At 39.6% G+C, this 23,646-nt stretch overlaps 1 protein-coding gene across 1 annotated transcript in view; it reads left to right on the top strand.

The window, feature by feature from the left end:
* Positions 1–23,646, top strand: part of LPAR1 (lysophosphatidic acid receptor 1) — a 133,323-nt gene that overhangs the window by 31,608 nt on the left and 78,069 nt on the right. Inside the window, exons 2-3 of the mRNA XM_053908173.1 lie at positions 10,726–10,966; positions 21,232–21,391. Of these exons, the coding sequence (XP_053764148.1) occupies positions 21,347–21,391 (45 nt within the window). The 5' untranslated portion in view covers positions 10,726–10,966; positions 21,232–21,346. The remainder of the gene's footprint in view (positions 1–10,725; positions 10,967–21,231; positions 21,392–23,646) is intronic.

Raw genomic sequence — 23,646 nt, 5'->3', positions numbered from 1 at the left:
AGTTTCATTCTTCTGCATGTTGCCATCTAGTTTTCCCAGCACCATTTGTTGAAAAGACCATCTTTTTTCCATTGGATATTCTTTCCTTCTTTGTTGAAGGTTAGTTCACTATATAGTTGTGGATCCATTTCTGGATTTTCTGTCCTGTTCCATTGATCTAGGTGTCTGTAATTGTGCTGGTGTCATACTGTCTTGATGACTGCAGCTTTGTAATATAGCTTGAAATCTGATGCCTCCAGCTTTGCTTTTTTTTTTTTTTTTTTTTTTTTGAAGGATTTATTTGGCTATTACTGGGTCTTTTGTGGTTCCATACTTATTTTAGGATTGTTTGTTCTACCTTTGTGAAAAATGTTGGTGGTATTTTGATAGGGAGTGCATTAAACGTGTAGATTGCTTTGGGTAGTATAGATATTTTAACAATGTTTTTTCTTCCAATCCACAAGGATGGAATGCTTTTCCATTTCTTTGTGTCCTCTTCAATTTCTTTCATAAGTGTACTATAGTTTTCAGAGTATGGATCTTTTACCTGTTTAGTTAGGTTTATTCCCAGGTATCTTATTGTTTTGGGGAGTGATTCATTGATTTCTTTTTCTGCTGCTTCATTATTTGTGTATAGAAAAGCATCAGATTTCTGCACATTGATTTTTATATTCTGCAACTTTGCTGAATTCATGTATTCTGGCAATTTTTTGGTGGAGTCTTTCAGATTTTCTACATATCTTGTCATCTGCAAATAGTGGAAGTTTGATTTCTTCCTTGCCAGTTTGCATACCTTTTATTTCTTTTTGTTGTCTGATTGCTGAGGCTAAGACTTCCAGTACTATGTTAAATGGTAATGGTGAGAGTGGGCATCCTTGTCTTATTCCTGGGAAATGAACAGGGGAAAGGCTCTCAGTTTTTCTCCATTAAGGATGATATTAGCTGTGGTTCTTTCATATATGACCTTTATGATGTTCCATCTATCCTTACTTTGTTGAGGGTTTTTTTTTTTTTATCAAGAATGCATTCTGTGTTTTGTCAAATGCTTTTTTTTTGCACTCATTGACAGGATCCTATGGTTCTTATCCTTTCTTTTATTAATGTGGTGTATCACATTGACTGATTTGTAAATATTGAACCCAGGAATAAAATTTGTAAATACTGGAGCCCAGGAATAAATCCCACTTGATCATGGTGAATAATTCTTTTCATGTACTGTTGGATTGAATTTGTTAATATCTTGTTGAGAATTTTTGCATCTATGTTCATCAGGGATATTTGCCTGTAATTCTCCTTTTTAGTGGGTCTTTGTTTGATTTTGGAATCAAGGTGATGCTGGCAAGTAGTCCTCAGTTTGGATTACAGTGTAACTTATTTTAGTTTTTTTAAAGAAAAGACCAAATTTGCTTTTTATGCCTAGTATCATGAGCCTGTTTTTTTAATCAATAGCTCTGAACACTTATACTTCAGACACTGGTTTACCAGAGACTGGAGTCCTAAGTTATCTACTTTCTAGTTGTATCAAAGACCCGTTGAGGTAACTAATATATTAAAAGAACAGTTCAGTGAGTGATTCTCAAAGTGGAGTCCCTGGTCAGCCCCACCAGCATCACTTGAGAATGTGTTACTAAGTACAAATCGTTGCCCCATCCCAGACCTGCTGAATAAGAAACTCAGTAGGTTGGTGCTCAGCCATCTGGTGTTTGAACAAACCCTCCAATGAAATCTGAATGTTGCATACGTAGTTTGAGAACCACTAGTCTAATACAGTAGTTAACACATCTGGCTTTCAACCTAGGCTCACTTTAGGCACTTGTTAAAATACGGATTCTTGGTTCACATCCACACAGAATCTGATTCAGTAAGCCTCAGGTAGGGCCCAGGAATCAGTGTTTTTATATTCTGTGGCAAAGCCTGCTTTGGGAACCTCTGCTCTCACCTTGTATCATATTAGATCGCTCAGTAGTATACATGTAGAATATAATGCATTGTCTATAAAGACAAATGTCTTTCTAGAACTCTGATTTAAGACAGTGGCTTGTAATCAGAGATTTACTTCAGAATTACTTAAGAGGACTTTAAAAATTTAGGTGACTGGAGTCTACTAAAAAGCTCTGGTTAGGGGTGAGGAGAGGTGTTCATTCTTGTGTATGTTCCGGGCTTAAGATTCTCGGCCCTCTGAGAACCATGGATTTTTAAAAACAATTTTATTTATTTTTTATTAAGTTTTAAATTTTAATTCCGGTATAGTTAACATACATTGTGATACTAGTTTCGGGTGTACAATATAGTGATTCAGCAATTCTCTGCATAACTCGGTGGTCATCGTGGTAAGTGTACTCTTAATCCTCTCCACCTAGGTCACTTACTCCCCCACCTGCCTCCCCTTTGGTGACTAGCTTGTTCTCTATAGTTAGGAGCCTGTTTGCTGATTGTCTCTCTCTCCCTTTTTCTCGTTTGTTTCCTAAATTCCACATGTGAATGAAATCATATTTGTCTTTCTCTGACTTATTTTTTAAAAAATATATATTTAAAATTTATTTATTTATTTATCGAGAGAGAGAGAGAGAGAGAGAGAGAGAGAGAGAGAGAGAGAGAGAATATCCCAAGCAGGCTCCATACTGTCAGCACAGAGCCCGACATGGGGTTCCATCCCACCAACCATGAGATCATGACCTGAGCCAGAATCAAGAGTTGGACACTTAACCGACTGAGCCACCCAGGTGCCCTGATGCCCCAGCTTTATTGAGCTATTATCAACCTATAACGTTATCTAAGTTTAGGATATACAACATAATGATTTGCAACTTTATGTTGAAAAATGATTACCATAATAAGGTTAGTTAACATAACCATTATCTCACATAATTACCTTTTTTTTTTGTTTTTGGTAGTCATAACATTTAAGATCCACTCTCTTAATGACTTTCAAGTGTATAATACAGAATGTTAGTTATAGTCCTCTGTACAGATCCCCAGAGCTTAGTCATTTTATAGCTGGAATTTTGTACCCTTTGACCTACACCTCCCCATTTCCCTCACTCTCTGGCCCTGGCAACCCCCATTCAACCCAATATTTCTATGAGTTCACTGTTTTAGATTTTACATGTAAGTGAGGGCATACAATATTTGTCTTTCCCTGTCTGACATACATCACTTAGTATAATGCCTTCAGGGTCTATCAGTGTCACCAAAGGCAGAATTTCCCCTTTTTATGGCTGAATAATATGCCATTGTACATATATACAACACATTTCCTTTAGCCTTTCGTCTGTCCATGGATAGTTAGGTTGTTTCCATGTCTTGGCTATTGTTAATGTTGCCATAAAAATGGCAGTGCATATATTTCTTTGAGATCATGATTTTATTTCCTTTAGATATAAGCCCTGAAGTGGTATTGCTAGATCATATGGTATTTCTATTTTTAATTGAGTAACCTCCATACTGTTTTCCACAGTGACTGTACCAATTTATATTCCCACCAAGAGTGCACGAGGGTTCTTTTTTCTCCACTGCCTCTTGTCTTTCTGATAATAACCATTCTGTAGGCATGAGCTGGTATCTCATTGTGGTTTTGATCTGCATTTCCCTGATGATGAGTGCTGTTGAGCATCTTTTCAGGTATTCATTGGCCATTTGTGTGTCTTTGGAAAAATGTCTATTCAAGTCCTTTTTTTTTTCAAGTCCTGTTTTTAAAATCACATTTTTTGTTTTGTCATTGAGTTGTATGAGTTCCTTATATATTTTAGATATTATTCCCTTATCAGATGTATGCTTTCCAATTATTTTTTTGTAGGTGCCTTTTCATTTTGCTGCTTGTTTCTTTTGCTGTGCAGAGATTTCTTAGTTTGAGGTAGTCCCACTTGTTTATTTTTGCTTTTATTGTTTGTGCTTTTGGTATCATATCCAAAAATTTGTTGCCAAGACCAATTTCAAGGAGCTTTTCCCTTATGTTTTTTTTGTCTAGTGCTTTTACAGTTTTGTCTTCTATTTAAGTCTCTAATTCATTTTGAGTTAATTTTTGTGAGTAGTATAAGACAAGGGTACAGTTTTATTCTTATTTTTGTATGTGGATGTCCAAATTTCTTAGCACCAAATTTCTTAGTTGAAAAGACTATCCTTGCTCCCACTGTGTATTCTTAGATTCCTTGTCGTATATTAACTGATCATAATTAATCATTAATTGTGGTCTTATTTCTCAAGCCTTAATTCTGTGTCAGTTGCTTATGTGTTTGTTTTTATGTGTTATTATTTTGATTACTGCAGCTTGTAATAAAGTTTGAAATCAGGAATTGTGTGCCTCCGTTTATTGTTCTTTCTCAGGACTGCTATGGCTATTTGGGTCTTTTGTGGTTCCATATGAATTTTAGAATTTTTTTCTATTGCTTCGAAAAATGCTATAGTAATATTGATAGAGAATGCATTGAATTGTTAGATGGCTTTCGGTAGTGTGGACATTTTAATAATATTTATCCTTATCCTCAAACACAGGATATCTTTAATTTGTGTCTCCCAGTTTTTTTTCACCAGTCTTCTAATTTTCAGCATGTATTTGCTGCCTTCGTCAAATAATAATTCTTAAGCATTTTGTTGTTTTTGATGCCATTATAAATGGGGTTGTTTTCTTTGTTTTTTTGAGGTAGTTGGTTGTTCATATGTAGAGACAAACGATTTTTGTTTACTCATTTTATATCCTGCAACTTTACTGAATTTATTCTAACAGATTTTTGGTGGAGTCGTTCAGATTTTCTGTGTATAAGTTTACATCATCTGCAAATAGAGACAACTTTCCTTCCTTTCTGACTTGGATGCCTTTTGTCTTTTTGCCTAATTGCCTTAATTAGAACTTCCAGTACTATATATAGGAGTGGTGAGAGTGGGCATCCTTGCCTTGTTCCTTATCTTAGTGAGGAAACTTTCAACCTTTCATTGTCAAGCATAATAATGTTAGTTGTGGGTTCGTCATACGTGGACTTTATTATTTTGAGGTGTGTTCCTTCTATTCCCAATTTGTTGAGAGTTTTTGTTATGAACAGATGTAGATTTTGTCAAATTCTTTTTCTGCATCTGTTGAGAGGATCATTTTTATCCTTTATAAATGTGGTTGTATGATGCTTACTGATTTGTGGACATTGAACCCTCCTTGCATCCCAGTGTTAAATCCCACTTGATCATGGTGTATGATCCTTTTAATGTGCCGTTGAATTGGGTTTGCTAACATTTTGAGAATTTTTTCACCTGTGTTCATCAGGGATATTGGCTTATGTGCTTTTGTAGTGTCCTTACATGGCTTTGGTATCTGGGTAATGTTGGCCTTGTAAGATGAGTTTGGGAGTACAGTTTTTTTGGAAGTGTTTGGGAAGGATTGGCATTCATTCTTTTCTCAGTGTTTGGTAGAATTCATCAGCAAAACTATCTAGTCCTGGCCTTTTCTTTGTAGGGAGGTTTTTGATTACTGTTGCTATTTCCTTGCTCACGTTGGGTCTGCTCAAATTTTCTATTTCTTTATGATTCCATCTTGGTAGGTTGCATGTTTCTAGGAATACATCTGTTTCTTCTAGATTGTCCAATTTGTTGGCATATAATCATTCAAACTTATGACTCCTGTTCTTATAGAACCTTCTGCAAGCTGGATGAAACTCGTTTGGAGATGGATAGGGTCCAGAAACTATGTACGTGATGGAATATCTGCCCTTTGCTTTGAAATAAGCTCATCTGGAGAACCTCTCCCAGCTCTGGGTCCCTGTCTCCTTTGTATTTTCCTGCATATAGTGGGTGTACTACAATTGTCAGTATCCTGGTTGTAGAAGAGTTAATGTTTTCCATTACCAGGCACTGACATAGGCAGTAGGGGAAATCTGGTTCATTTTGTTTCAAAATACACCATACCTCAAATAAGTACAAACAGCTGCAATGCGGGATTGGGGCCAAAAGAAATCAGTGTGGTGCTACAGACTCCAGCTGAGAGGAGTTCATGTAACATGGATCTGAGATCAGGCTCCAAAACGAAACCATCAGGCCCCAGCAGGAGAAGAGTCCTTGCTTGTCATCCCGGTCGCCTCCACAGCCACCACTCAAACAGGGATGGCTCTTGAGAGAGGTGACCGTTTCCTCTTCCCTCTGGAGCCGCTCCTTTGCCGTGGACTGGGCACACCACACTCAGTTTCCGGGAGCCCAGAACCACAGTAGGGTAAAATGAAGAAATCTTGGAACACAAAGGATTTATAGATATGCCTGCTTATTTTATCTCCATGACTTGGCTGAAAACAGCAACCACACTAACCCCGGCCCTACAGCACACTCCTTCCTTTTTAAGCCCCAGGAAATTCTTGGTCAGGTAGAAACTGCAGCCGCCGAGTCTGGTTGGTTGTTTTTCCTTCTCCCAGATTTTTCAGGTAACATCAGTTTAGCAAAACCGTTTTTCTTTTTCTGCTTCCTTTTATACCAGAATTCTCTTTTAAATTTTATGCTGCTTTCTCTTCTCTTTGGCTTAGCCATACAATACCTTTCTACATTAATGAGACTTGTTCTGAATGACACTCTCCATTCTTTACATATTTGGATTTCCCCCTGTGATGTTTCTGGACAAGTAGGACAGCATTTTTCAGGCTGATGGTTAGATGGTCAGAAGTCTTTCAAGTGGTATCTCACAGCTGTTTTTAGGTCTCCAGCTGGTTTTCAGGTCACATCTCAGGCATTGGGGTTTTGCGGCTACTTTGTGGTTTTATTATCTCGTTGCAGTTTATGAAAAAGGCTTCTTTTCCTTTCCATTTTCTGCTGCTTTCGTGATAAACAGCTTCACAAATAATTTTTTAAAGATATCCACTGTCACACTTAAAACCCTTTCATAAAAGGACAAGAGTTAGACTACCACTCATGTAAGTTAGGGAGGGGCCCTTTTTTGTTTGTTTGTTTTCATAGTTACTAAATCATTGTGAACTGAGCAGGACCATTTAATTCCCTTTGCTTCACATTCCTGATTTCTTCAACAGAGATGATAATACTTGAAATGTTACTCATAAAATTGTATTAATGAACGAGGCCAGCGTTTCCTCACTGACCTCTCAAGTTGGCAGAAACACCTTCGCGAATTCTCAGGAAAGGAAGGTATTTACATATCCTCGGCCCAGCTGGGAATAATTCACGCTGTAGCACAATAGCAGTGTTCTCGAGGTTTCCCTCTATACTTACTGTTCTAAAGAAGTCTGTTTTAAAGAGATATTGCCAGGAGGGACTTTGCTGAGGGAAAGTGGTGTATGTGGAGGGCAGGAAAGGAAATTAAATTAAGCGCCTCATTTTTCCCATGGCAAAGTAGATAACTGGTATTGTATTCAACGGCCTTTATTTTTTTCCCCTCCTCAAAACTTTGGGCAGGATGTCTAAGTCTAGACTTAGGACGTACAGGGTTTTTTTTTTTTTTTTTTCCTTCCTTTTCCCCAAAGGTAACTTACCTCTAGTTTAATTAGAAATTAGTGAAGGAAACTAGGTTTCTTATTTGGCTCTTGGAAATTCGAAAATAAATAACACGTTCGTATTTTTGAATAGCACGTTGTGGGCCAAACAGCATCTGGAAGCGATTATTCTTGCTGGTAGGCAGAAGAAATTTCATAATCCACCATCTTCAAAGAACGTGGTCCCTTGTCACATTTTCCCTATATCCTGGACACAGAAGACATCTTAAGACCACATTGCTGGGATATCTGCCTGTTTCTTTGTTTTGTGTTGCATGTAAATGTATCTCTTTGATACTATAACTTCTTTCGCTTTGAAAATAAAGCAAAGCTTGGTGGTATGATGCTGTCTGCACTGTTTGCTGTGGTCCAGACTTCTCCTTTTTCAAAAGACCTATTTGACTTTTGGCAACGTGCCTCTTCTACTCAGCCATTTGTCTGAGACGTCTTTTCCTGTCTTCTCTAAAATCAGGCGCATGTGTGTCTGGGGTAGTCATGTAATTTGTAACAATGACTCCTGACCAGATTAAATTTTGAAAAATTCAATTTCTTCTCGGGCGTGTCTATTTGTATGTTAAACGGTGACACAGGAACACTTCCTTTAAACACATTTCCAATTAAACACATTTTCTTTTCTATGGCGGGGCTTCTGCTGCTCCTGCTTCCCCCACCTCCCCCCCACCTCCCTTTCAGACTTACAGAAAAGTTGCAAATAGAGTACAGAAGTACGAAGGGAACTTTTATCTCACTGAGTCAGTTAAGAGTGAATTGCTGACATGATGCCTTAACACCTCAAATACTTTATATTTCCCTGCATACAAAGATGTTCTTCATGTAGTCACAAAACCACCATCAAAATTAGGAAACGAACATCATCATTATCATTATATGTCAGCTGATTTTCAGATCGCTCCGAATTTTCCCCAGGTTGTCTCAATAAGATCCTTTAAAGCAAAGGATCCAATCCTGAATCTTGGTTTGTATTAGTTTCTCATGTCTCTTTTTCGTGTCCTTTAACATGGAACAGTTTCTTGGTGTTTTTCCCCCTTTTGTGACCTGATCTTTTAGAGGTTATAGGAAAGTTATTTTGTAGCATGTCGCTTGGGTTGGGTTGGACCCGTGTATCCTTCTGATTAGGTTCAGATTTTGAAACTTGGACAGGAGTGTCACAGAAGTGATGCTCTGTTCTTCTTATCGGGTCCTGTGAGGCGGCACATGTCAATTTATTTCAATTTCCCGTGATGTTCACTTTGATGACTTGATTAAGGTGGTGTCTTCCAGACTTCTCCACTACAAAGTTACGGATTTTCCTTTGTAATTAATGAGAATCTTGTGGGAAAGTTTTTGGGTCTATGTCAATATCTCATTTCTTGCCAATCCTCTATTAGTTTATTTATATTAAAATGAACTCATTATTTCTATTTTATTTAAAAGGTTATAAATTTAACCTTTAAAGGGTTATAAATCTGTTATTGTCATTTATTTTGAAGCTTAAAATTTTTATTTTGGGTCGGGAGGGTGCCCTTCAAGCAAATTTCCTTGTTCTTTTAACATGTGCCCATGATTCTTTGAGTGCTGTCTTATTTTCTGGCAAAACAGGATATTCTGAGTGATCAGTACCACCTCAGGGCTTAATAAATATATATGTATTATCTTTGTATGCTTTTCAAAATGGGAGGATATATAGATATATAATTTCAATACAATTTAATTTTTATGGTATAAAAATTGTATACATTTTTATCATATAAAGTTAAATCGTATGTAAACATTGTTTTCATAACTTGATTGGCAAGTATTGTAGTACTGAGTGTTTAGATTGTTTCTGAAATTTGCCATTCGTATATGATAGTCCATTAAGTATCCTTGTAGCAAAATCTTTGCCCTTAGTATTAATTCTTTACACGGTATAAATTCCTAGATGCCCCCATTGACAGTAACTTTTGCTGTTACAAACTGTTATTCTGGGCGGAATCACTTTTCTTATCATAGCCATAGACTTGTATATTCTGGCCAGCTGTTTGGATACTTTGCCCCCTCTCCGATTTACTCTCTTTTCTTCCCTTTTTCCCTTCCCCTCACCTCCACTAATATGAATATGTATGCTCCCATTCCTTCTAAGCCTTTTGGGAATTCTGATTTTAGAAACATGCACTTGCTCTTAGAAGAAAATATCTTCTGTCTCCTCCATTGGCTGTATTTTGTGGAGTCCAGCTTGGCCCGAGGCTTGGTTATAGAGGTTGTAATTCTCCTTGTCTTGAAACTTACATACTGTGAATACTCCAGCTTGGCGCAGAGGCTCTCTCCTGAAACATTCCTCAGTAAAATTTATCTGTGCTGTGCTTCAGGGTATTTCCTCCCTTGGATGCAAATCCTAAATCCCATTAGTCTTTGCACTAGTGTGGATGTTCTATACAAATGACTGAGGGTCCTGGTGTGAGATAGCAAGACCAAGAGCTTAGACATTGTGGGCGTTGGGCTGTGGAAAGAAACAGGGTAGCAATAAGTTTGTCCCTTATCCAGGGCGCCTGGGTGGCTCAGTCGGTTGAGTGTCTGACTTCAGCTCAGGTCACGATCTCACAGACTGTGAGTTCGAGCCCCGCGTCGGGCTCTGGTCTGATGGCTCAGAGCCTGGAGCCTGCTTCCAGTTCTGTGTCTCCCTCTCTCTCTGCCCCTCCCCCGTTCATGCTCTGTCTCTCTCTGTCTCAAAAATAAATAAACGTTAAAAAAAAAAAAATTTAAGTCTGTCCCTTATCCAAAGACAAATTTGTCCTACCTCTCAAGAGGATTTTCTTAGTCTTTTTAGTTGACTTTTCTTCCTTCATTTCCATCCCTTCTCTCCCTGCTCTCTCGTGTTGAACACACTCACTTACCATTTTTCTCTAACTCTGAAGTCTGTAATTCTAGCCCATTCCTGATCCACTATTACTAAACTACCCCCCCTCCCCCATTTTCCAAGAATAGGACACAAACTAGCTTGAGTTTGAGACTATATACAGAGTATGGCCAACACATCTCTCGCCTTAGTAGTGACAACGATTCTGAGATTTTTCTGCCAATTGTGTTCTGACAATTCCTAGTTCTTTTGACACATTTCAGGATAGAGTCCCTCCCAGTCAAGAACACTGTTCACAAGTGAAAACTGTATGCCACTATATAGCATTTGAAATCAGCACGGTGCGTTTTTTAAAATAATTTTGGGCCAGTCTCTTCAATATGTAGAATACTGGACTCTGAACTGATAAGATCCATGTAAAATAGGGCGATTGTGATGCTTTTGTTTCTCCTCCTGCAGGCAGCGTGTATTCCTTCCTTGGAATGCGTCAGCTGAGTGCCATATGGAAAGAATGATAGACTTTTAGGCCAAATGTAGAATGAAAGGTCTGATTGAAAAGCTGGAGAAGCAAATGGAAAAACTGATCCTATATGTAGGAAAAGACTTCAGAACACGAAATATATTGTCTTCAGTGAATATATTGAAGCAAGATCTTGGGCCTGATACTTTGAAGAGGAGAGGAGAGTTTCTGCTGCCACAGGTAGAGATGTATTTTAAAACAAAACATGAGGAAATGATTTGGTTTCTCAAGTGCTTTTCTGATTTCTTTGTTCTAACTCTGCATGCGAAGCAGATGGACTGAGAGTGATCACAGCTTTCTTCGTCCCAGCTGGACCATTTGCCTCACTGGTTTTATGGGAAGCAGTGGTAAGGATAGAAAGTTCAGATAAAAAACATAGCATGGCCCCATAGGCACCCTTTATAGGCGTTTTGAGGCTGAAATTCTCCTTTTATTGACTTTAGAAATAAGAAGTATTGATTGACTCTCAAAAGGTGAAGAATGTTTTCCTTTTTCTTGTGATTTTCTGGAGTTTTTTATTATGGTTTATATGCATTTCAGTTTATATTCATTCCAGTTTATATGCCTTTCAATTATGTAGCTTTTCTTTTAATAGTTTTAATAACTCCATTTTTTTTTTGGTCCTGTTATGGTCACAGGTATTCTGTGTTGACACGGACACCGCTTATGCTGACTCTCCTGAGCACATTATTTTGATGTTTCACATGATCGGTTGCATTATGTCATCAAGTGGATTTTTCAGGGTGAAATAGATCCTGATTCCATTGAATAAGAGTGCCTTGTTCTTGCTGTTGCAAGTAAATGACGGTTTGGGTGAACGCATGCTTTTTGAGTCATCCTATATTTCTGACAAAATCATGAAAGTTGTTACCATCTTGTCTTTCTTGTGGCCAGGGTGGGTCACAAGAGGTGAGCCACCAATGGGTGGCTACGTCCAGTCCATTTTTTCCCCCCTGTGATTTGATTCTTTTTCATCAATTGGATTTTTTTTTTTTAAATGGGAATTCTTTTAACTCTTGCAGTCTACTAACTTAACAAACTTGTGTTTTGATTGTAGGTAACGCACTTCATATTTTTCCTGGAATGTGGTGAGCTCTTCCCCCCTCCCCCCCCGCTTTTTAATTGTGGTCACCTATATATATAACATAAAATTTACTATCTTAACCATTTTCAAGTTTAGGTAGTGTTTAAGTATATTCACATTGTTGACAGATCTCCAGAACTCTTTTCATCTTGCAAAACTGAAACTCGGTACCCGTTAAACAACAAGTCCCATTCCCTCCTCTCCTAGACCCTGGTAACCACCCTTCCACTCTATTCCCTCTATGAATTTGACTACTCTAGGTCTAGGAACCACTATTCCCTCTGTGAATTTGACTACTCTAGGTGTCTCATATAAGTGGAATCACAAAGTACTTGTCTTTTTGTTCCTGGCTTATTTCACTTAGCATAATGCCCTCAAGGTTTATCCATGTTGTAATATGTGTCAGAATTTTCTTCTTTTTTAAGGCTGAATACTATTTCATGGTATTTCTATACCACACTGTTCATCCATTCACTTGTTGATGGATCCTTGAGTTGCTTCCACTTTTTGGCTATTGTGAATAATGTTGCTATGAACATGGGTGAACCAGTATCTCTTTAAGACCCTGTTTTCAATTCTTTTTTTTTTAATTTTTTTCTTTAATTTTTTTAAATGTTTTTATTTACTTTTGAGACAGAGAGAGACAAAGCATGAGCAGGGGAGGGGCAGAGATAGAGGGAGACACAGAATCCAAAGCAGGCTTCAGGCTCTGAGCTGTCAGCACAGAGCCCAACGTGGGGCTCGAACTCATGGACTGCGAGATCATGACCCGAGCCAAAGTCGGATGCCCAACCGACTGAGCCACCCAGGTGCCCTGATTCCTTTTTTTTTTTTTTTTTTTAATGTTTTATTGATTTTTGAGAGAGCACAAGTGGGGAAGGGGCAGAGAGAGAGGGACAGAGGATCTGAAGAGGGCTCTGCACTAACAGCAGCAAGCCCTATGGGGGGCTTGAACTCACAAACTGCATGATCATGACCTGAGCTGGAGTCGGACACTCAACTGACTGAGCTTCCTGGACGCCCTCAACTTTTGGTTATGTATCCAGAAGTGGAATTGCTGGGTCATATGAGAATTCCATGTTTAACTTTTTGAGGAACCACCATCCTGAGCTGAGCCATTTTACCAGCAGCACATACAGTATCATCAGCAGTAAAATAAAGGCTCCAATTTCTTCACATCCCTGCTAATACTTATTTTCTGCTGTTTTGGTAGCAGTCATTCTAACGGATCTGAGGTGGTATCTTGTAGTTTTGATTTGCTTTCCCTCATTATTCAGATGTTGACTGTATTGGCCTGTGTCTTTTGGCCATTTGTATATGGAGAAATGTTCAAGTTTTTTATTCATGTTTTAATTGGGTTGTTGGATTTTTTTTGTTGAGTTGTATTGTAGGAGTTCTTTATGTATTCTGGATATTAACCCCTTTTTAGATTTAGGATTTAAAATATTTTCTCCCATTCCGTGGACTGTATTTTTACTTTTTTTTTTTTAATGTTTATTTTTGAGAGAGTGTTAGTGGGGGAGGGGCAGAGAGCGAAGGAGACAGCAGATCTGAAGCAGGCTCTGTGATGTTAGCACAGAGCCCAATGCGGGGCTCGAACTCACAAACCGTGAGATCATGACCTGGGCCAAAGTCAGAAGCTTAACCAACTGAGCCACCCAGGCGTCCCTGTATTGTCACTTTTTGTTTTTGTCCTTTGCACAGAAGTTTTAAATTTGGATTTAGTCTGTCTCATCTGTTTTTTGTGGTGAGCTCTTTAAGTCTACGAATTTAACATCTTTTAAGAAAAGTTTGCTTTTATTGTGAAATCACTGTTGTGCCATTTGTCCTTCTCAGATATACCAATTATCCTTAAATTGGATCTCTACTTTCAGTGCTCCCTAGCCATAACGTCTAAGGAGTCTAGTAAATTCTATTATTATAAGTGCGTGTGATTTTTCTCAAGCTCATCTTCCATGGCGTCAACTTGATTTTCTGTAGTGGCATTTCTGCCTGCTGTAGTTTTAAACTTACAGTGTCAGCGGTGATATTATTTTTCTTCTTCTTATTTTTTTTGCTTTTATTTTTTAAGGTTACACATGGTTGCGTTTTTTTTTTTTTTAATGTTTATTTATTTTGAGAAACACAGAGAATAAGCGGGGCAGGGGCAGAGAGAGAAAGAGGGAGAGAGAGAATCCCAAGCAGGCTCCATGCTGTCAGTGCAGAGCCTGACACGGGGCTTGATCCCATGACTGTGAGATCATGACCTGAGCCGAAATCAAGAGTTGGACACTTAACTGACCGAGCCACCCAGGTGCCCCTAAAGTTTTACATGTTTGTGATGTAAAGTATCAAGCAGCTGTATGAGGCTTGCTCAAGAAAAGGAACTCCTTTCTCCCTACCATTTTACCCTTGCCATAGCTAGCATTTTTAATTATTTTAGTTACTTTGTTCAGTATTTGCATTGCACCTCCGAGATTTTTTACTTCTACTTTTTGACATATCAGTTTTAAATACTTCTATATATCCCACGTGGAAGATGTGCCTTACACATATTCCCATCTATACCTCTCCATCCTAATATAGTTAGGTCATGATTTTGATTAGGCCACTACTCAGTGTTAATGCCATCATGACCTTGTTAATGTTAATAGTTGAGCCATCTAGAATTTTAGAAAAAGAGTCATTTTTCCTCTTCTGCAAATTCTTACAAGAGGAAAAAAGTTTTAATCATTCTTTTTATATTTACTTAGTCTTCTGTGTGCTTAGCATTCTGTGTACTCATTCAATCCTAAAATCTGTCAGTTCTAGAAGTCTCCTCTCAATAGATCCAGGTGGACAGTTATTCCATCAAGGCTGCTTTTTGAGTCCTATTACCTGTCATCCATTTATGCCAGAAATTCCTTTTGTTTTACACTCCTATTCCTGTATTACATGCCTTTCTTTTTCTCATTTTCCTCCCTGTTTTGCCAAAGAACATCCTCCAATAGAATTGGAGGTTGTAAATCACTTGCCTCATTGTCTTCTAGCTTCCTGGTTGCTGTTGAGAAGTCCAAAGACTTTCTGATCCCTAATTCTTTGTTTATGAGCCTCCCTCACCAACCCTCCCCCTCACACCCCCCCCCCCCATTTCTGACTGGTCACAGGATTTTTTTTCTATCCCTACTGTTTAAAAAGTTTCCATGATGGTGTGCTTAATGTGGGCATATAAAATCAGGTGGGCAGATAGGCAGGCACTCAGTAGACCCTAACAGTCAACAAACTTAAGACTTTCTACTTTAGGTAATGTTTCCAGGTATGTGACCCTCCCCTCCCCCACCCCTCCCCACCCTGTTTCCTTTATTCTTTCATTCTGGAATTGCTTTCGATTTAGCCTTTGGATCTCCTGGGCTGCTCCTCTACCATTTTCCTTCTTACTGTTCTCTTTTCCTTTATTTTTTGCTCTACATTTTGGGCAAGTTTCTTAACTTGATATTCCAATCCTTCTACTACTGCATTTTGAATTAGCAGTTTCTAAGTATCCTGCTTTTGTTTCAGCGGGTGCAATGTCATCTTTCTGATGTTACTACTGCTAAATGTTTTCATCTGCTCAGATTCGAGAGCAGAGTCTTAGTCCTTAGGTGATACAAGCCTGGCTTCAGATGGTGGTTAGTTTTGGTAGGGGGAATAAATACTAAGACAAGCTATAGCTCTGACCTCCCTATATCACATCTTCTTGTTCCTCCAGGTTTGAGGTTCAGAGTTTTTTTCTGCTTGGTTTCTGCCAGACTGTAGAGCTCTCTGCAGAAGGATACCACAAATTTCAAGCCTGAAAAAATTTCCTACTTCATCTAAAAGCTTCTATTTATGTGTACCACTTTTCTAAAACTTTGAGGATAAATTTATTCTTTCCTGGTTTTAGCATTGATGACTTCTTTCCCCCTTTAGTACTTTTTGTTCATCTGATATGTTTTGGGGATGACAACTTTGAAATCTTTACCCCTGTAAGCCGCCCCGCCCCCACCGCCCCAGCTTCATTTTCTGCTTCACAAAAACTATTTTTTGCTTTATTTTTATTCTGTTTTCTGATTTATTGACTGCCTTCATTTAAGTTCATAATTCAGAATTTTTTATTTTTTCTTTTTTTTTGGTTAATGCAGGCTCATTCTGATCACATAATTTTTAAAGTTTTTTTTAATGTAGTACACTTATTATTAAGTAAATATTTGCTCTATCCTAGAATCTTCCCTTCTCTTGAAGCATAATATTTTTCATTTGCCTGGTGGGTTTGGATTTTTCTGTGTTGCTTATCCGTAGAGAGGGAGGTCGATGCATATGCAGTATCGGGTATTGCCCCGTGTTCTTTCAAGAGACTGAAATGAGTCACTGTTTGACTCAAGTCCAGATGGAGGAAAATGGTTAGATTTATAGTAGATTAATTTGCCAATTAGAAATTCATCTTCCTTTGAGGCCGAGGGAGCCAGCATCGGCTACAGAAGTAAACAAAGGGGAGTTCGCCTCAGAACCAGACTTTCTTTTAGGTATTTGGTGTGGCACTCAGCAGTTAGTAATAAGGTCATTGTCACTTAGCAACGTTGGCCATGTCAGAAGCCAGCTGGTAGAGGTTTCCCCCTGACATGTTTTCTGGGGGCAGTCCTCATGGCCACATGTAAATCAGAAGTAAATACAGCCAGAGATAACTTGTTCAGCTGAAGCCAGGAACCCCTTTTAAGGAGTGAGTGTAATTTAAATGTACTCCAATGCTTCCTGGCTTCGTTCCATCCAACTCTCATTCCTCTGAACTAGGAGCGTCATTATGAGTCTGTTAGGGTCTCTTTTGCTTATTTTCTGTCCAAAAAAAAGTGTAGTTTTGCATGAAGGGGATATTGTAGCTTCGTCCATCCGTCAGCTTCCCATATTGATTCTTTCTAGTCTATTTTTCTGAAAATTTAAGCCAGGGGTTCCATCTATGGCTTCTAGGGCTGATTTCAGGATAGTTCCTATTTTTGTTGGTTATTGGTTATTTCTCTAATAATCTGGCGCAGGAGAAATGAGCCGATGTAGCTCTCTTATTTGTGGATTGTGTTTTGTACATCTGTTTTGAATTGTAGGGAGGGATAATGAGGTAATTCATACCCAATGACTACAGGGGAATAGATGAATGGACCAGTAAATAAGTAAGTGACAGCTGATCTTGTGCAAGTGAGGGGCATGAGAGGTGGTTTGTGGTTTTGTGAAGAATGGCACAGATCAGAAGAGATGCCTAGGACGGAGAATGAAGAGGAGAGGAAGGGCAACAGTAATGACCCAAGGGTAGCTGGGTTCAATGGGGCCAACCCCCATCACTCTGTGGCTGGAGCACAGTCTTCCAGCTCAAGCAAAGGAAGCGGAGAGCTGGGTTGATGGCAGATTGGAAGAACTACAGGACAGGCATCCAAATGCTTGGGAGAGTTTGGAGAGAGATGAATTTCTATAGAAATCCAGTTAGTGCTGTGGTTGCCATTGTGAGGCTCTGGGAAAGCAGGGGACCAACATGTCTAAGTGAGCTGGCTTACTCGCTTAGGGACTGAATGGAATTATTCAAGATGTCTTGTCATCTTGTCTAGCTCTCCCCATGATTTGTGCAGTTTGGTAAATAAGCTGGGAGGTTAAGTCTTATAAATGTCATTTTAGGACTTCACTCCCACGAGACAGCTGATTGATATCCTTTGAGGTAGTATTGCTTAGCCCTTGTTTTTTTAGAGTTAAGTCACCATATGCCATTTCATAAAGGGCTCCTATCGTGTGAGAATAGGTTCGACAAAAGCCTCCCAACTAGACAGGTCTGAAATGCTTTAGGAGAAGGCAGTTAATTTTCTGCCTTATTTTCTTTCTTTCTTCTTGAATAGATGCAGCTACTAGTCTGGGCTATCTATTAGACAGCTCAAGGATGTGTAATGTACATGTAATGTACATCAGAACTAGGAACACATCATTACAGTTTTCTACAGAGGAGAGCGGTGGTGCAGGATTCTCTGTTTCAGAGTTTGGGGAAATTAGTTACCCTGTAGGACCTCTGACTTCCATGCTGCTGTCTTCAGGACTGTCTGAAACTTTTGCTTAAGAAAACTCTAAGCCCTTTCTCTCCTTACTTTGTGTTCACGCAGGGGGCTAGTCTGCAGAAAGAGCACGGCCTGGCGCGGGGCCTGGTTCAGGTGTCAGCTCCCTTATTTCTGGGCTGTGAGGCTTTGGGTGTGTGCATGCTGCACAACCTTTCAAAGCCCCAGGGTTTCTGTCCATGAAATGAGTTAACAGTGTCTGTCTCAAACTGTATGTGAAACGAGTTCTTCAGTGCTCAGCCTCTCTTTGGCTTTCATTAAAACCCAGTCTTCTACCTTTCCTCCTTTGCTTTTTTTTAATGTTTTATTTATTTTATTTTTTTGAGAGGGAGAGAGAGAGCGCGTGTGCATGTGAGCAGGGGTGGGGCAGAGAGAGAGGGGGACAGAGGATCCGAAGTGGGCTCTGTGCTGACAGGCTGACAGCAGCAAGCCTGATGCAAGGCTTGAACTCACAAACTGTGAGATCATGACCTGAGCCAAAGTCAGATGCTCAACCCACTAAGCCACCCAGATGCCCCTCCCACTTTGTTTTTTAGCAGGGACGCCATCTGGCATATTCATCATATGTACTTCTATATCCTTTTCTGCACTACAGGCTAGCTGCCCACTATTCACCTTTCAGGCAATTCTCTGTACTCTGAATATTGAAAATATTTTAAGGGGGTATTGCTTAACGACTTAGCTTGGCAGAAATGATAAGGCCTGAGCACATAGCATGAGTCTTTAAGAACAGAATCTCACTTGCCTGCTTCTTTTCGGCGTTTTGGTTATCATGCTCTTGATACATTCATCCGTCCACACAAAATATGATAGGGCAAGACAACGTGAATTAGAAATACATGAAAAGGATAAAAGAAATATAAAAAGATAGGGGTGATAAAGATAAAATGATACCAGGACACAACAGTGCACCATAGGGGTCCCGTAATTTCCTCGGTGTTGGCTTGCACTCGAGCAGAAAGGCACTCCCACGTACATATACCTTTCTCCCAGGCTGCTCACTTAAATTCACAGTATGGTAAACAACGCCCCCCGCCCCCAGCCCAAAGCTACGACTAAGAACATCAGTGTTATCTCAGGGCACCTAAGGAATTTTGGGTCGAATGTTATACCAAAGTAGTTTGACAGCTTTACTTGTTAAGGACTATAGTCTCTCTAACAGAGGGAAGAAAATAGGAAGGGGCCGCAGTTCTAAACAAAAGCTTAAAAAATTGAAACTATAGTATGAAGGATAATGTGCAGTCAGGATAAAAATCAGAATTTAAAGTTCAGGGGCGCCTGGGTGGCTCAGTCGGTTGAGCGCCGACTTCGGCTCAGGTCATGATCTCGCGGTCCGTGAGTTCGAGCCCCGCATCGGGCCCCTGTGCTGACAGCTCAGAGCCCGGAGCCTGTTTCAGATTCTGTGTCTCCCTCTCTCTGACCCTCCCCCATTCTTGCTCTGTCTCTCTCTGTCTCAAAAATAAATTAAAAAACGTTAAAAAAAAAAAAAAAGAATTTAAAGTTCATAGAAGTTGCTGCCAAACCTAGATTATTTATGAGGAAGCAGTTGCGAGGTTTTGCGACTTACCCAGCATCATCAGCTAATACAGAGCAGTGCCAGAGGGTTTGGGGTTCAGAAGACTTGGATTAAGTATGCAGCTCAAGACTTAAATCTTTACTTTTACTGTAATGAAAAGTATCATTTTCCAGGAGTTAAAAGTGTTCAGGTATCGTCTTGCATGCTAGTGAAACTAGAAAGTATATTTCCAGACAAAAGCGCCCTGAGGTCAGGGCAGGCTCAGTTTTATTCTTTATGCTCCTGGTTCATGGTAGATGTTCAATAAATACGTTGTCAATAAAAGAAAGGATATTGTTAGGTGCTATGAAACCTAAAAATGAGAAATTTTCTTCAAATGGAAGAATTGTCTTAAATTCTTTTTCTAAAATTTTTTTAATGTTTTTATTTTTGAGAGAGAGAGCGAGTGGGAAAGGGGCAGAGAAAGAGAGGGAGACACAGAATCCAAAGCAGGCTCCAGGCTGTCAGCCCAGAGCCCGACGCAGGGCTCAAACTCACGAACCATGAGATCATGACCTGAGCCGAAGTCGGATGCTCAACCGACTGAGCCACCCAGGTGCCCCACAGTTGTCTTAAATTCTTAAAAAAAATTCCCTCGGGACTGAATTGCAGTGTGGAAACAGTCACATCAGTCTTGTGACAGAAATTGGGCCACGCTTTCCTGCAGAGAACTCAGCATCTTTTTGAGTTTTCTTAATGAACATATTAATAACAGTAGGCGTGTTTATATTTTGTGCATATCTAGCGTCCTCTCTCCGAGGATGTCACAAAGACTGTAGAGGTGCACTTTTCCCCCACTCCTGTGCGAGACTGACTAACGAAGCCCTCCCACCTCCTCCCACCCGCACCACCCTTTGGAGTACTTGATTCATTCTCGTAACGGACTCCTATAACATTAGGATGTCTTGCCTTTTTAAAAAAATCTTAGTGGTGACTACGTTTCCTGAGGAAACGTAAACATGGAACGGACTCAATTGTCTTAAGTTCCATACTAGACTGGGACTTGCTTGGGCCTCTAGTCCTGGTTCTGTCATGAGTGAAATGTATGGCTAGTTTCTTTTCTTCTCCACACCTCAGTTTTTTCATCTGCAAGCGGGTATGCTTGGACTGGGTGATCTTTGAGACACTTGATGGTATTATTCTCTTTGCCCTTTCTGTTTAAACTGTCAGTTATCAATCGTGGGTCACCTGCTTATTGTTGAATGAAGAATGGGCTCTCCCCTTGGCCCACTACCCCCAGCTTTATCGCTTGAAACTGCCTCCCCGAAACATGTAGCCAGCAAGGAGACCTGGATTCAGACTTCTGACTATGCATCAGTGTAACATGATTTGGATGAATGGTACAGAAGTGCTGGCTCTGAGATGATAGATGCTGTCTACCGGATTCTTTTCTTTTAGTGTTTTTCTTAATGTTTTTTCTTTTTTGAGAGAGAGAGAGTGCGAGTAGGGGTGGGGGAGCAGCAGAGAGGGAGAGGGAGACACCGAATCCGAAGTAGGCTCTAGGCTCTGAGCTGTCAGCAGGGAGCCCGACACGGGTTTTGAACTCATGAACTGTGAGATCATGACCTGAGCCAAAGTTGGATGCTTGACTGACTGAGCCACCCAGGCGCCCCCCTCCCCCCTACAACTGGATTCTTCTTTTCATTAAGCCAGTAGTTGGCATATGCAACAGGGGATTTTTGCTTCCTCTGGCCAGGAAGGAAGTGCTCGTCCTTTCAGGCTAAATGTGGGTTTTCCTCTCTTTTTCCAGGTACACAGTTTCTCCTAGCATGACCGTGATCTGATCAGCAGCTAACATAACTTGACTCCTGTGTCTGGTGCCACTGTGCTGGGGCCTGGTCACTGCCCACAACTACAGAGCTGCCATGGTGACCACCTTTACTTCCACCCCCGCAAATTCACAGCCCCAGGTAAGTGATTCAACCTGGTATAAGTTTGGGCTTATTAATCTTAATTTTGTCAAATATTTAAACTGAGTTTCCGAAAGTACGTTTCACTCTAGGGATGGTGTGTAACCTTCTAATTGTCATTTGGTGGGCATTTGGCTAAGAGTGCTTTTATGAAGGAGGTTCTCTTTAGTTCAAGAAGCAGCTGGGACAGTGAGCAAGTGATTATAGCAAGCCAGCCTCTGTTGGTACGAATCTGGGTTTTCAGTGGTTAGAATGTCTGGCTATTCCTATAGGCATCAAACTCCCAGTCAAGATGGTCAGTCGTAAATCCTGCTGCTCTCCCTCTCTTGGCTTTTTGTAGGGTTTTAATGAATATCTCAGGACAGAGCTAATCTTACACCAAGTTTTCTGAATGTGGTTTCTAGGTCTTCTTCCTGTAATTATTTTGCCTTTACCTGTTATAGGAACTTTGAAAGGAAGATGTAAGTCCAGAAACTTCTGAACAGTAGTCATGGGTTACTTTCTCTGTCCAGCGAAGAAGAACAGTTGCATGGCAAGAATATTTTCTTCAGATTATTTTACAGTCTGATCTATTAGCGTATTAACCAGATTCTTTCAGTTTTAGCAGACAGTGTGGTACAGTCGGGGAAAAGAGCCTTTGGAATCGGTAGGCTTGAATTCACATCCTGATTGTTCGATAGCCTTAGACAGGGTAACCTCACTCCGCTTCAATTTCTTCTCACGTCACCATACTTCGCCAGATGGTTGTATGGATTAAACGATAGGATATATACAGAGCTCATAGTAGGTACTCAACAATTATAGTTTTCCATCTGCACTTCCTTCACCTTCTCCCCCTCCTTTTAGAGTGTAACCCCCCCCATCTCATTCATGACAATCATTTTTAAGCCATGGTTAAAGAAAAAAACTATACCTTTGAAAAAGAGCCGTATTGATTGAACTTTAAATCTTGATGCAGAATATTTTTTCACCCTTCTTTTGTCCTGCATCATTTTTCAGGCTACTAAATTCTGTATGCATTTCAAGTAGGGGTATTTGGAGGAGGGTGGAAGGAGGAAGGGGTAGGGAAAAGGGAACATTTTTACTTCATTTACTATAAATGCTTTTTGTCTCTTTTAAAAAATTTAAAAAAAGACCTTGGAATTTTATGATATGGATAAAGTCCTCCTTTATTTACCATTTTAAAGTGTTTGGTATTTTCCAGAAAGCTTAGTGTTACCATCACCATGTGTGTTTCTCTTTCTGGTAAATGGATCTTGTGTTTCCAGCATTTTCATTGACCTTGGCTATTTGGTTTCCATTCTCCTCGATAGGTTTTTTGGTGCTGCAGAGACTTTGTGAATGGGTAACGAGATTTAGTGCCCACTGACTAAGGTCACCATGTCAGAGTCTGCTGCAGCTGCCTCCAGGCTATAGCCCTTCTTAGTTAGGCCCTAGCACAGCTTTTCTGGGCAAGGATTTTAACACCTCAGTCTTGGTGTCACCATTTGTCCAAATCTCCAGCGGGAGCCTCTTATCCACACATCTCTTTCCTCTCACACAAACTCTATCAGCTGGTGAGTAAGAGAAATATTTCTCAATGACTCATTTAATTAAGATGTTTAACATTGCCCAAGGTAGAAAGAGGTTGTATTTAATATAAACACTTGGGAAAATATGTATTCTTCTAAATCCTCTCTGGGAAGGTAAATTGGTTCAGTCTCTCTGGAGGGCAATTTGACAGTATCTATTCAAATGATATCCCTTTGCACATACCCTCTTCTCATCTTGGTAACTACATTAGAAAAACACTTGTACTTGAGTCCAAGGAGACATGCATAAAGATATTCATTGAAGCGTTAGCTGAAGGCCAAGAAGTACAAAACATTCTGAATATACAATAGTGGAATGACAATAGATTCAGGCATGTTGAGATTTAAGTACCATGCAGCAGTTAAAAAAAAAAAAAATACATATCTCAACACAACTCTATTTCCCTAAGATAGCTGATGGAAAAAGAAAGTAAAATGCAGACTAATTCAGGAAGACATCATTCAAACTGTAGAACCATATGTATTTAGGGATAAACATATGGTACATTCATGTAAACACATAGCGAAAGGTCTAGAACATACATTGCCAACGTGAATGATGTTTTCCCCAAGAGGGCAAAACTTGGATCTTGGGAGATTAAAAAAAAAAATCCCTTCAAATTTAAACCTACCTGACAATATCTTATTTTTTAATATTTAATTTCTCTCATTAGGGAAACTTTA

This window comes from Panthera pardus, unplaced genomic scaffold, assembly GCF_024362965.1.
Source record: "Panthera pardus isolate Hobbes unplaced genomic scaffold, ASM2436296v1 HiC_scaffold_20, whole genome shotgun sequence".
NCBI classification, from domain to species: domain Eukaryota; kingdom Metazoa; phylum Chordata; class Mammalia; order Carnivora; family Felidae; genus Panthera; species Panthera pardus.
This window is presented reverse-complemented; position numbering and strand designations above follow the sequence as displayed.